At 37.0% G+C, this 13,334-nt stretch overlaps 1 protein-coding gene across 1 annotated transcript in view; it reads left to right on the plus strand.

Moving 5' to 3' along the window:
* Positions 1-2,750: 2,750 nt before the first annotated feature.
* TMEM67 (transmembrane protein 67) overlaps positions 2,751-13,334 on the plus strand; it is a 50,797-nt gene continuing 40,213 nt past the window's right edge. Inside the window, exons 1-3 of the mRNA XM_029923926.1 lie at positions 2,751-2,976; positions 4,580-4,668; positions 7,010-7,103. Coding sequence (XP_029779786.1) covers positions 2,751-2,976; positions 4,580-4,668; positions 7,010-7,103 — 409 coding nt within the window. The remainder of the gene's footprint in view (positions 2,977-4,579; positions 4,669-7,009; positions 7,104-13,334) is intronic.

Raw genomic sequence — 13,334 nt, forward strand, 5'->3', positions numbered from 1 at the left:
AATTAATATCTAGTTATTTAAATTGTTACCCATGGTCCAAACTCCCCACGAATGGATAATTCTATAACTTTAATTTTTACCATTAAATTTTTTTATTCAGTAAGAAGCTTTCATTTGTCCCCAGATATTTCCTATATTCCTATAATGTCACAATCCACCTAGTTACCCAAATCAGAAACCAGGAGTGGTCCTTGTTTTTGTTTCTTTACTTCTTCTGTCCAAGTCAACATTTTCATGATTCTTCCTCCGAAACAACTCTTTCATTCCTCCCTTCCTGCCCCTCACTGTAGGTAAGGCAGGACCGATCTCATTCTAGGTGTTCAGTAAGCATTTGCTACCCTCTTTGAACCCATCCTCTCGTGTTTTTTTGTAGACTTCTTCACAAGCTGATACTAAACCAGGCTCTGCTAGTTACATCCACTTCTATGGATAATTCTTTCACATTTTAGCTGGGTGATACTGGGTATGTCTTTAAGCCGATAAATGCACTGCCTATTTATAGGGCTGTTCAAAAGATTGAAATGATGCAGATTAGAACTTTAGCATAAGACATGACATTGAGAAAGCATTTGCTTTTTTTTTTTAAGAGACAGTGGAAATATCTCTGGTTCAGCTTACTTTCTTCTTCCTGTATTAAATCTGGTATAGGGGAAGCACACTGCAACTAAGAAAGAAAAGCCAAGAAAACTGCAGAGATGACTCTCTGACATCATTGAAAGAACACTATATCCAGACATCTCCTGTTTGTTTTTATTTAAGCCATTGTGAACTTAAACTATTTGATCTATTACTTGCAGCAAAATATCCCTAATGATACAGTCCCAATTTATGCTTAAGAGTTTTAGCTAACATTCTTTCTTTCTTGTAAGCAGTTTATACAGATGAACCCACAGTATCTACATTTATGTCAAACCTGTTTCTATCTGGAATCATTTAACTACTCTATTTTGCTTTTTGGAGCAGTTTTGTCAGGCACAGTGCCCAAAGGTCTTAGGCAATCATAGTTCCTCTGTCTGGTATACAATGGTAGTTATCATCTTGTTAACTAAAGGCAGTAGGTTCATCCAATATATAGAATATGCCAAATTTTTGCTCTATTCCACAAAGAACCCACTTAATAAACTGAAAAGGTAGCAGGTTGTGGAGTTGACTAGATGGAGATAAATTCTAGTTCCACCACTTTCTAAAATGTAACGGATCCTCAGAAAGGGATTAAAAATGAAGGTAGTAGTACTTCAGAGGGTTATTATGAAGAGTTAAGATTAATGCTGTCAAGAGCCTAGGAGAGTGCACTGTATGGGACACAAGAAAAACCATGATGAACCGGAGCTCTTTTATTGCCTTAATTACGTAGAAGGCAGTGAGTAAGTGTTAGTGTCCCAGTCCCTTCCACAGAGCGTATAACAGGATGCAGATTAAGGAAGACTAGAGTTAAAATTCACCCGTACAAAGCTTTTGCAGATTAATCTTGACCATTCTGACCATACCCTCTCTGAGTCATTAACATTTGTATAGTCACATTAAAAAAAAAATCTTATTCAGATAAGTGATTTCCACTACCAGTTAAACACTCCAACAATGCATAATTACTCAAAAACATTTTTGATAATTTTTTTAAGAAAGAGTTTTCAGAACATAGTCCTGTGTCCTGTCTTCTCGATATTAGTGACGGAGTGAGTGCTGGTCTTTTGGGGAAGGTCACAAGAGAAATACTAACGCCGATGGTAGCTACTGGTTAAAGTTCTCGAAGTTACTTAGATGTATATTTCTCATGCATTAAGAATTGTGTATGTGTGTTTTTCTTAATAGTGACAAGTCCTTTTTATTACAAAAAAACTTTTTTGAGAAAGCCAAAAGTTGTTTCAAGCTACTACTGATTAATAAGGTGGCTAAAAATTATGCCAAGTTATTTTATTGGGGGAGTGGAGAGTGTGAGAACAAAATAAAACAAAATACAACAAAAACAAGTGAGGTTTAAATATTGAGAAATAAACTTTTATGATCTGTAAACTAGCTCTAAATATAATTCTAAAATGATTTGGTGCTAAGAGTCTTCAAGGATGCCTGCTTTGAAAGGCAAGATTCATGTATGTTTAAATTTGGCTAAAAATTCGTTTCCGAAAATGGCCTTATTTGGATAAATTCTAATGTAAACATCATTCAACAGCTTAATAAAATAATACTACTCTTAATTTTGTGTCATACTATCAGATACAGTCTTTGCTGTGGTATGCTATTTACCGACCTTTTAAACTGATAACACGTCCCGGTAATGGGTCGTGTCCCAGAGTTGAAACACATTTTATTTTTATTTTTTTTAATGTTTTATTTATTTTTGATACAGAGAGAGACAGAGCATGAGAGGGGGAGGGGCAGAGAGAGAGGGAGACACAGAATAGGAAGCAGGCTCCAGGCTCTGAGCTGTCAGCACAGAGCCTGATGCGGGGCTCGAACCCACGAATGTGAGATCTGACCTGAGCTGAAGTCGGAGGCTTAACCAACTGAGCCACCCAGGCGCCCCTGAAACACATTTTAAATAGCGGGTTGTGCCTGCCAGCCTCCTAGGTTAGCTTACCTCTAACCCACCCTTTCCCAGACCTACCAGCTTCTCGCGGCTTTGCTCTCCTAGCAACCAGGCTGCGACGGCACACCCTTCCGGACTCCCAGGCGGAGTTGTCCAATCGGCTCTGCAGATTCGCCGCAGCGGCTGATGGGACGTGGGAGCGTGTGCTGCCGCCGGCGTCTGCACCATGGAGACGAGCGGAGGTGGGGCCAGGGTAGCCATGGCGGCTTGGTCCATCTTATCTGCCGCCGCTGTGCATGTATTCCTCCTGTTGGTTCTCCCTCGAGTCTCACATGCCCAGACCTTCTCCTTTCCATTCCTGCAGCCGGAGTCGTGCGGCCACAGCCACTACTTTGATATCTCCACGCTGTCCTGTGTGCCGTGTGGAGCCAACCAGAGGCAGGATGCCCGAGGTGAGACCGTTCAGGGTGGGCCCTAGCCACAGTCTTAATAATACTCCAGCCTTGTTGCTACCCGCTGCCCCTGTCCCCCCGCCCCCAGGGTCTCTGAAACACATTGTCGTCTGCGGGATGAAATGCTTCAGGAAAGTTAACTGCCAACTCCTGAGGGGTGGGTTTCCTTGGAGGATTGCTGCTTGCGCACAAATGAGGTTGGGGAACCGGAGTAATCTACGCCCTGAGCCTTGGCCAACAATTAATTTCTCGGCGCCAGTCCCTCTTCTCGTCCGAGGGGTCTTTCGGGAGGCACCTGGGAAGTCGCCCACCGAAGATAGAAAAGAAATAGTGAAGTAACGAGGTGTAGAGGAGTAGGACACAGGACGGATTGGGGAGGGAATGCAAATTAGCGCTTATAAATTTTGTTAGCTCTTTATCTTGCTTTACAAATCCCAGAAACCTAGAGCTAGAAGGGGCCTTAACCATGATTAGGTCCAGTCTTCTCATTTTACAGGTAAGGAAATTCAAGCCTCATCTTTGTTACCTAAATTGTGGATTGGAAGAACTGGTGTCTCTTTGCCCTCCGTCTCTACCCGTGCATTTCCACTATACAGTCTGTTCTTAATATAGATTTCCTTAGGACTTACCCTTTAATTATTGAATATTACTAATTGCCCTTAACTGTCTCTTTGTATTCAACTTAACTTTTTTCCCTTCAAACGTCTGTCATTGGCTGTAGTTCTCCTCACTGAAACTGCTCAGAATAAAGTCTTTTTCCATATTCTAAAGTCTAAGATGTTTTCACTCTTGATTTGGCCACCCATGTGTTAACTTTCTGCCATCTTCAATTTGATATATCCTCATTTGAGTGGTCATATAAGACTGGTCTGGCTCCTCAGGTGAGGATATATGAATGAGAAAGCGTTTCTCTGACAATTAAATAAGTGTAAGGCGTTAACTTCATAGTTAAGAACCCAGATATTGTACACATTCTACTACACAGATTCCTGTGGTGGCCATTTCCACTTGATGCCTCCTTAGGGAAGGTTGTCCTTACCTATCCAGCAAGTTGAATGGTGATTATCTTATAAGGTCTCCTGTCTGTCCAGAGGAAAACAATGATTTATTTGAATCAAGGTAACTTTGCTAATATGGTTTAGTTTTGGCAAGTAAATTTGAATTCATTGAATATATGTGTATAGTTGGATGAAATAGAACTGTAAAATTTCCTATAGCAGTTAATGCATAGTTTGATTATTAAAGTTCAGTGCTTTAATAATTCAGTTATGCTTGCACTTAAAGTGGTACCTATTGCGTGCCAGACACATTCTAAGATCTTTGCATATAATAACTAATTTAATACTCATATCAGCCCTATGAGGTAAGTACTGTTATTGTCCCCATTTTACCAAAGTGGAAATCAAGGCATAAGAGTTAAGTAACTTGCTCAAGGTCACACACTAAATAGCAGAGTTAGGATTAGAACCCAGGCAGTGCTGGTTCCAGAATCTTGCTATTAACAGCTATACTGTTTCTCAAGATTTTAAGAATATTAACATTTTCGCTGTCTTGGAGTTTTATTTATATTTACCAAGGTCAAAATTGATTGTTTTCATTTTAGGAACTTCATGTGTGTGTTTACCAGGATTTCAGATGATCTCTAATAATGGAGGACCTGATATTATTTGTAAAAAGTGCCCGGAAAACATGGTATCAAGTATTTATTTTAAAATAATTTTACTATAAAAAGTAGTAATTTATATATCTTTTTTTAAACTACATTTTAATGCTGTACTATAATACATTCCCAAAACTTTGAAATTATTAAATTAACTTTGAGAGATCAGTGAAACTTATGCAGACTTGGAAAAAAACAAATGTTGTATTGCCTTAGTTTTTAAAGTCTGAAATTAAAAAGACCACAAAGCTGTGAATATTTGTGTCTTTATATTTTCTCATAGAGTAACTCAGTGACTTACAAAAATAAATGAATGGTACATATAGAGACCAAGTTGAGATGTGTGTGTTTTTTGACTGGTACAGATTGAGTTCTGTGCCTTACACCTATTGTGTAAATAGTCTTATGTAACAATTCATGTTCATAATAATACCTAAGGTGTGGGTGTGATAAGTTCATGAAATGCCAATTGCATCACTCAAGAGGTTAAATAATATCTATTGCTGTTTTGTTAGTCATATCATAACTTTAGGAAAATTAGTAAATTAATAGTTACTATATGTAGGGATTCTTAATAAACAAATACATTTTGGATAATTAGGGGTCATTGTGAGCCAATTGTTTTATAGTGAGGTTTCTTCTCATTATCTGAATAAAGTAATTGAATCTGGGAATTTAATGGTCTAAATTACTATTAAATTAATTATTATTAAGTTGATAGTTTAATGTACTAGCTGTCCTAATTTATGGCTAATTTGATTTACCTTATAAGTTTGATTATCACCTTTGCTTATTTTATATTTTTGTAAATATTGACCATTGATTAATTATCAATGATAAAAAGCTACTCATATGAAATGTCTACAGAGCAAATTTATTTTTCAGTGAGATTACTAAACAAGCATAATTTTTATTTTTTTAATGTTTATTTATTTGAGAGAGAGGGAGAGCATGTGCGCACAGGTGTGGGAGGGAAATGCGGCGGGAGCGGGGCAGGGAGAAAGACTCCCAAACAGACTGGTACTGTCAGGGCAGAGCCCACTGCGGGGATTGATCTCATGAGCCCTGAGATCATGACCTGAGCCAAAATCAAGGGCTGGACTCTTAACCGACTGAGCCACCCAGGCACCCCAACAATCATAATTTTTAAGTAGGCCTATATAATGTACTGCCAAATATAGGAGCATTTCATGATATATGCAGTCTTTTTAACTAAAATTAAAAATATAATTTGTAGCATTGTTTTGTTATCACCATTTGTTCTCTATTCATTTTGGTTACATTCATGTTAGTGATATAATTACTATATTTTTGCTCCAGGTTTAGGAAAAATTATATAATATAATACACCTAATATTGAATGTCCTATTTTATTAAGAAAAAAACCTTCATGGGGGCAATTGGGTTGTTTAGTCAGCATCTGGCTCTTGATTTCAGTTCAGATTTCATGATTTCATGGATCATGGGTTCAGGCCCTACATCAGCTCTATGCTGACAGTGTGGAGCCTGCATGGAATTCTCTATCTTCCTCCTTCACTGCCCTTCCACCACTCACACTGTCTATCTCAAAATAAATAAATAAACTTAAAAAAAAACCCCTTCATTAATACAAATTCATGGATTGAAAGAAATGTCTTTATAACTTAATTTTAACAACTTATTTACATATTATTCATATACCATAAAATTCATCCATTTCTAACCATAATTTAATTTTTTAAAGGTAACATATTTGGATTATAAAAATTAGAGGGGCTCCTGGGTGGCTCAGGCAATTGAGCGTCTGACTTCGGCCCAGGTCTTGATCTCACAGTTTATCAGTTCAAACCCCACATCGGGCTCTGTGTAGATAGCTTCGTGCCTGGAGCTTGCTTCAGATTCTGTGTGTCCCTCTCTCTCCCTCTCCCATGCTCATGCTCTGTCTCTCTCTCTCAAAAATAAACAAACATTTAAAAAATTTTTAATAAGTAAAAAATTAGAATATTTTAGAACAGGTAAAACCAAGCTATTCATTGACTCTCTGGTGATTAAATCCTGTTGAATTTTGTTGTTTTTTCTTTGTAAATGGAAAAAACTGAATGACAATGTTACTTTGAAAGAAAGGACTCATTTGAACTGAAAATCATGAAGAAGGAAGAACTATTGCCCAGAGTTAGCGGTAGTCAGTACATAGTAATAATGTATAGCTTAATTTTGGAATGTGAGCACAGTTTGGCTCTTCAAGAAATATTTATGTAGCTTCATATATGCATTATTTATTTGAATCGTGACTACAAATTATATACTACTGTGGCTTCCTGAATCACATCATCAATTAAGATGAAAAAAGTTAATTAAGGAGGAGAATTTATTTGTTTATTTATTTTAATTTAGAAAGGTGTTACTGAAGACGGCTGGAATTGCATATCTTGCCCTGGTGGTTTAACTGCAGAAGGAAAATGCCACTGTCCTGCTGGCCATATTTTAGGTAAGGAGTAGATTCTTTATGAAAAAGTAGTAGAGTCTTCAGTTGTGCTATTAAAAAAATATGTATTTATTTATTTTGAGAGAGAGAGAAAGAGAGAGAGAGAGAAAACATGAGTGGGGGTGGGGCAGAGAGAGAGGAAGAGAACCTCAAGCAGGCTCCACACTCAGCAGAAAGGCTGATGCAGGGCTTGATCTCACAAACTGCAAGACTGTGACCTGAGCTGAAATCAAGAATTGGATACTTCAACTAAGCCACCCAGGCATTACCACTTATGCTATTTTTGATAAGGACATTAATGGAAATACCTTGGTGAACAGTACTTATTTTTGTCCAAATTTAATGATGTTTAAGTCAACAGCAGGCATTGGGAAGATTGGGAAGAGAATAAAAAGCTCTACCTGATTAAAAAAAAAAAGTCTTTAATAATGTACAATTAGATGGATACTTCGTTGACATGATAAAGTATATATGTTTCAACTCAAAAGCCAACATGGTGCCTAATATGGAGAAATTATAAGCATTTCTATTGTTAGGAACCAGATACAGATGCACTTAGGTAAGTGAAAGAAACAGGGAGTAGAGTAATTAAAAAGGAGGTAAAAATCATTAAAAATTAATTATACCTATGTATAAACTTTAGAAAAAATATAGAAGATACATCAATGGAAGAACCTTAGAATGCTCCTGCAGAACACAAAAGTTGGTTTTAATAAATGAAGTACATACTTTGTTCTTGGAGGGGAAGATTAAATATTCTAAAGATATTAGAGGGTGCATGGGTATCTTGGTTGATTGAGCATCCAACCCTTGATTTCAGCTCAGACTGTGATCTCATAGTTCGTGGGTTCGAGCCCCATGTCATGCTCTGCACTGACAGAGCGGAGCCTACTTTGAATTCTCTGTCTCCCTTTCTCTCTGCCCCTTCTCCGCTTGTTGTCTCTGTCTGTCTGTCTGTCTGTCTGTCTCTCATATAAACAAACATTAAGGGTGCCTAGATGGCTCAGTCAGTTAAGCGTTCAATTTGGGCTCAGGTCATGATCTCACAGTTTGTGAGTTCAAGCTCCATGTTGGACTCTGTGCTGAAACCTCAGAGCCTGGAGCCTGCTTCAGATTCTGCGTCGTCTTCTCTGCCTCCCTCTCCCCTACTTGCACACTCACTCTCTCTCTCTTTTTCAAAAATAAAAAAAATTTTTTTTAATGTTTTATTTATTTTTGATACAGAGAGAGACAGAGCATGAGAGGGGGAGAGGCAGAGAAGGAGACACAGAACCAGAAGCAGGCTCCAGGCTCTGAGCTGTCAGCACTGAGCCCAACATGGGGCTCGAACCCTCGAACATGAGATCTGACCTGAGCCGAAAAATTTAAAAATTTTTAAATAAATAAATATATGTTAAAAGTTTCTTTTTTAAAGATGTTAGTTCTCCCAATACCCGTCTATACATTTAGCAGAACCTTAGTAATGTCTACGAGGATGTTGTTTATTTGTTTGAGAGACTATGCAACCAATTCCAAAGTTTTTCTGGAAAAATGTGAAAAACCAAGACAATTATGAAAAAGGAAAGAGGAAATAACCTCATCAGATACTATGCACATTTTAAAACTACTGTAATAATATGAATGGCTGGCATTTCATGTCATTGGGAATAGACTGACTAGTAAGTGGTGTTAGGGAAACTTGGAAATTACTAAGTCAGGTTTCTAAGTTATTACTTAAGAAAAAATAAATTTCAGGTCAAATATTTAAATATTAAATATGAATCTAAACAAAAATAAATTTTGGGGGTGCCTGGGTGGTTGTTTAAGCAAAGATACAGGGAAATAGTCATTCATGTATTATTGGGGGATTATAAGTTTGTGCAGCCTCTATAGAAAGCAACTTGACAGTATTTATCAAATACTGATCATTGCCCAGCTAGCCCTTACCTGAGTATTAACTATTCTAGTAGAGGGAAATATATGTCTGAAGAATTATATGTATGGCTTCTTACTGAAACCTTAATCCTAAGACAAAATATTATAAGCAATGTAAAAGTTTGTTAATAGGATATTAATCAAATAAATTCTGGTACACTCACCCAATGGTATAGGATGCAGAAAAATATAGATTATATATAGAAAAAATCAGACAGTTCTTTAAGTATTGCTGTGGAAACAAATCCAAGATCCATTAAATAAATAAACGGTATAAAAAGTTTATATTCATTCATCCACAAATATTTATTTGGTACCTGCTATTTATCAATTCAGTTTTCTGTATTTGGTGAGCTACCATTTATGTTTTCTAAAACAGATTATATGTGCATGTGTGTTTATGCACAGCCTGTTTCTGGAAGAATTCACAAGGAACTGATAACAGTATTGCTTCCAGGGAGGAGAATTAGGCATCTGGGGGGAAAGGATGGGAAGGGACTTAATTTTCATTTTAAATTTCTTTGTGCCTTTTGTATTCTATTTTATATATTACCAATTCAAAAATTAATTTTATAGGGTCATCTGGGTGGCTCAGTTAAGTGTCCAACCCTTGGTTTCTGCTCAGGTTATGATCTCACAGTTCATGAGCTCAAGCCCCGTGTCAGGCTCTACACTAAGCATGGAACCTGCTTGAGATTCTCTCTCTCCCTCTGCCCCTCCCCCCCAAAAATTATTTTTTTAAGAAATAAAAATCTCTGCCATCAATTTATTTAAAATCTAGTTAGAAGGCAGGATATGGATATGGAAAAGTAATTTGCAGAGCAAGATAGCAACAAGATATTTTTACAGGGGCACATATATTAAACCACCGAATGAGCATTTATAGACAATAAATGCTTTGTAAGGAGGAACTCACTTCAACCAGGGTTGTTTAGGAAGGTTGGCATGAGGAGGCAGTGGAATTGTGGGACCTTAAAGGATTAATGGGATTTCAAAAGGTAATAAGAAAGTGAACATTCCAGGCAGACAGAGCAGTGTGAGCAAATGTATTGTTATAAATATAAACACCTAGACTGGATATAAAGGAATTATGAGAATAACAGTTTTTTGAGTTTAAAGGTCCTTTGGCACAGATGGTGGAAGGCCTCGAATGGTAGGATGTTCTGTAGGCATACACATTTTGTTGCAAGTTTTGAACAGGAGAATGATGATTAATCTGGCAGCAATTTGTTGCGTTTGTTCATTCAACAAATATTTATTGAGCTCCTTCTCTGTGCTGGACTTTGTGCAAGAGCACAAAGGACAAAGCAGTGAAGAGAACACAGTGAACAGGCACGAAGTCCCCACTCTCGTGAAGTTCCCATTTAAGGAGCGGAAGAGCAGAAGTAGGGAGCGCTGGGAAGAGGCGCTGTGGAACTGTAGACATGCGACTGCAAGGACCTGAACCAGAGCTCCAGGGAATTATACCCAAGGAAGTAGATGCCAGCAACATTAAAAGAGTGATAGTAGACCTAGATGAGTGAAGGAATATGGGGATGAGGAAAAAGGAAAAGTCAAAAATATCTTTGGGATTTTTAAGTGGGGGTGATGGCGATGATGGTTCAGATTCATGCTGTGGGGAAGTCAGTATGGACTGAGTTTCTGAAACAACTTTTGACAGCCAGAGATCACTGGTACAGAAGGGGCAGTTTTCGTAAGTTGCTGAGAATCGAGGCTAGATTCCCCAATTCAGTACCAGATGGTGGCTCTGACACCTAGTGACCCCTTAAGGTTGGGTAACAGCTGTGAAAACAGCATTTCACTATTTTAGAGGCTACTACTACTTACTTTAAATTCTTCATGGCATGAGGTCCTTAGAGCCGTCTTGAACTTTTGCTGTTGATTTGTTCTGTGGATTTGTGAGGGGGTTGGAGAGGAGTGGAAGAGTATGGAAAGAGGGTACATCTTGTATAGCTTCTCTCAACTCTTCCCATTTCTGACATTAAAAAAAATGATCAGATAATCAGGTAAATAATTTTTTTTAAATAATTAATTTAAAAATAATTATCATTAAAAATACTAAATAATTCATGAGGTTATAGAATGAGAAATAAAAGCTTATACTCCCCACCTATTTCATTCCCCAGAAGTTAGCCTAAAGTAATTAATTACTTTTTCTCTGTCTTTCCAAGTTTTTAACGTATTGCAAATATTTTGGCATGTCTCTTTGCAGTGTATTTGGATAGAGTGCTATAAGAGCACATGTTGATTTACTGCTTAAAAAGATATATCTGTATTTTTCAACTTCAAAATTTTTCTTTTTAAAATTAAAGTAATACATGTTTATGGTTTGAAATGTAAATAGTATAGAAAAATATAAAAACTTCTGCCCTCACTCTCATTCTTAGTTCTCTGTTGTAACCACTGTTAAGTTTCTTTTGTGGTCTTCCAAGAATGCTTTATGTATTTATGTATTTCCATATATCCTTGAAAATATATGTTATCATACTTATTTATTCATAAATATTTGTTGATAAAAATTTAAAATAAAATTATAAAAATGTCCGTCATTTAACAGAAGAGCAGTTAAGCTAAAAAGCAGTAGCCAGCCCCAATTCAGTACCAGCAAATTGTTGTCATCATGTGCGAACATGGGTTCCAGGAAGTCACGTTTTTCTATTTTTCAAATGATGCTGATAATACACAATGTTTATGTGAAACCTTCCAATTTAAAATATCTCAAATTCAAAAAACAGTTCATTGAGCACTGTGTACTAGGTGCTGGGAGAGAGTGGTGAGTCCAGCTTCGGTTCTAAGAGGAAGGCCAATAAGCAAGTGAATAGAATATGCCAGAGGTGGTAAGTGCTGTGAAGACAAATAAGGGAGAGAAGGGGGTAGAGAGAGGGAGCCAAGTGTTATTTTACATGGATGATCATGGAGGATCTCTTTGGAAAGGTGACATCTGAGCAAAGATTTGAAGGAAGTGAGGGACAGTGCCATGTAAATGACAAGGGGACTCCTTCTAGGCAGAGGGAATAGCAAGTACAAAGAACCTGAGATGGGAACATATTTGGCACGTTCAAGGAGCAGCAAATATGCTAATGTGGCTGAGGCAAATGAAGATGAAAGCAGAAGTAGAAGGGTCCAGAAAGTTGAGGTGATTGTGTGCAGATCATGTAAGGCCTTTTTGGCTGTAATTATGATCTCAGAAATTAATTGAGATGGAAGACCATTAGAAAGTTTCCAAGGGAGTGAAATCATCACACTTAGTTTTGAAAAGTCATTCTAGCTTCTGCCTGGAGAATAGAACCAGGGCTCCAGTTAGGAAACTGTCATACAAGTCCAGGTGATGGAATGATGTCCCTCAGTCTGGGGTAGAGTTGTGGAGGTAGAGAGAATGATTCAGTTTCTGGATAGATTTTGAAGGAAGAGCTAACAAGACTTGCAAATTTATTTTTTTAATTTTAATTGTATTGTTTTTAATGTACAGAATGAAAAGAAATGAGGAGACTCTAAGGACTAGAGCCTAAGTAAATGGTCCAGTGGAGTGGCCATTTGCTGAGACAGAGATGACTTTAGGAGAAACAAGTCGGTCACCTACTTTGGCTAAACTCATTTTTATCATCTCGTAAAAACTGAAAACATTATGGACAAAACATTATTTATAACATTATGATTAGGACTGATGCCCTTTGACCAGTTTTCTCAGTGTTGGTTCTCTGTTAATTCCCTTAGCACCAAAAGTAATTGTTATCACTTTGATGTATGTGCACATACACTTTTGCATGTGTGTTTCCTTCTAGAATCTTTTTTTTCTGTTTTAAAGTAAATATTATAGCCACATTATATAAATGTTTCACACCAAAAATACTGTTTTCAAGCAAACTCTTTTCAGTTACCAGTATGATCTGTTAGATTACCTAATTCTTTTTATCCACTCCATAGTATTTCATGGGATAAATATACCATGATTTTGTTATTTTAAATATATGGGTTGTTTTCTAATAAGTAATCGCTTCACTAGATATCCTTATACACATATACAAGTGTTTCTGTAGGTTAGGTATCTAAAAATGAAATTGTAGTGTTGTAGGATATGTGAATATTTTAGTAGGTGCTACCAAAAACCCTCTTAAGTTGTAGAAACATGCCAGCTGTCTATGCAATTTCTGCACACCTGCTGTAACAGGGACATATAGGTAAGAAGTAACAAAAGAAAAATTAAAGAAAAAATATTTATTATCATGATTTGGAAAGTTAATTTTTGTATTTTTTTTATGTGAGAATGAGGGAGGCTTCACTTTTCTACATTTTGTTATGGTGGTATTTGACATGCCTCTT

This window comes from Suricata suricatta, chromosome 15, assembly GCF_006229205.1.
Source record: "Suricata suricatta isolate VVHF042 chromosome 15, meerkat_22Aug2017_6uvM2_HiC, whole genome shotgun sequence".
NCBI lineage: Eukaryota > Metazoa > Chordata > Mammalia > Carnivora > Herpestidae > Suricata > Suricata suricatta.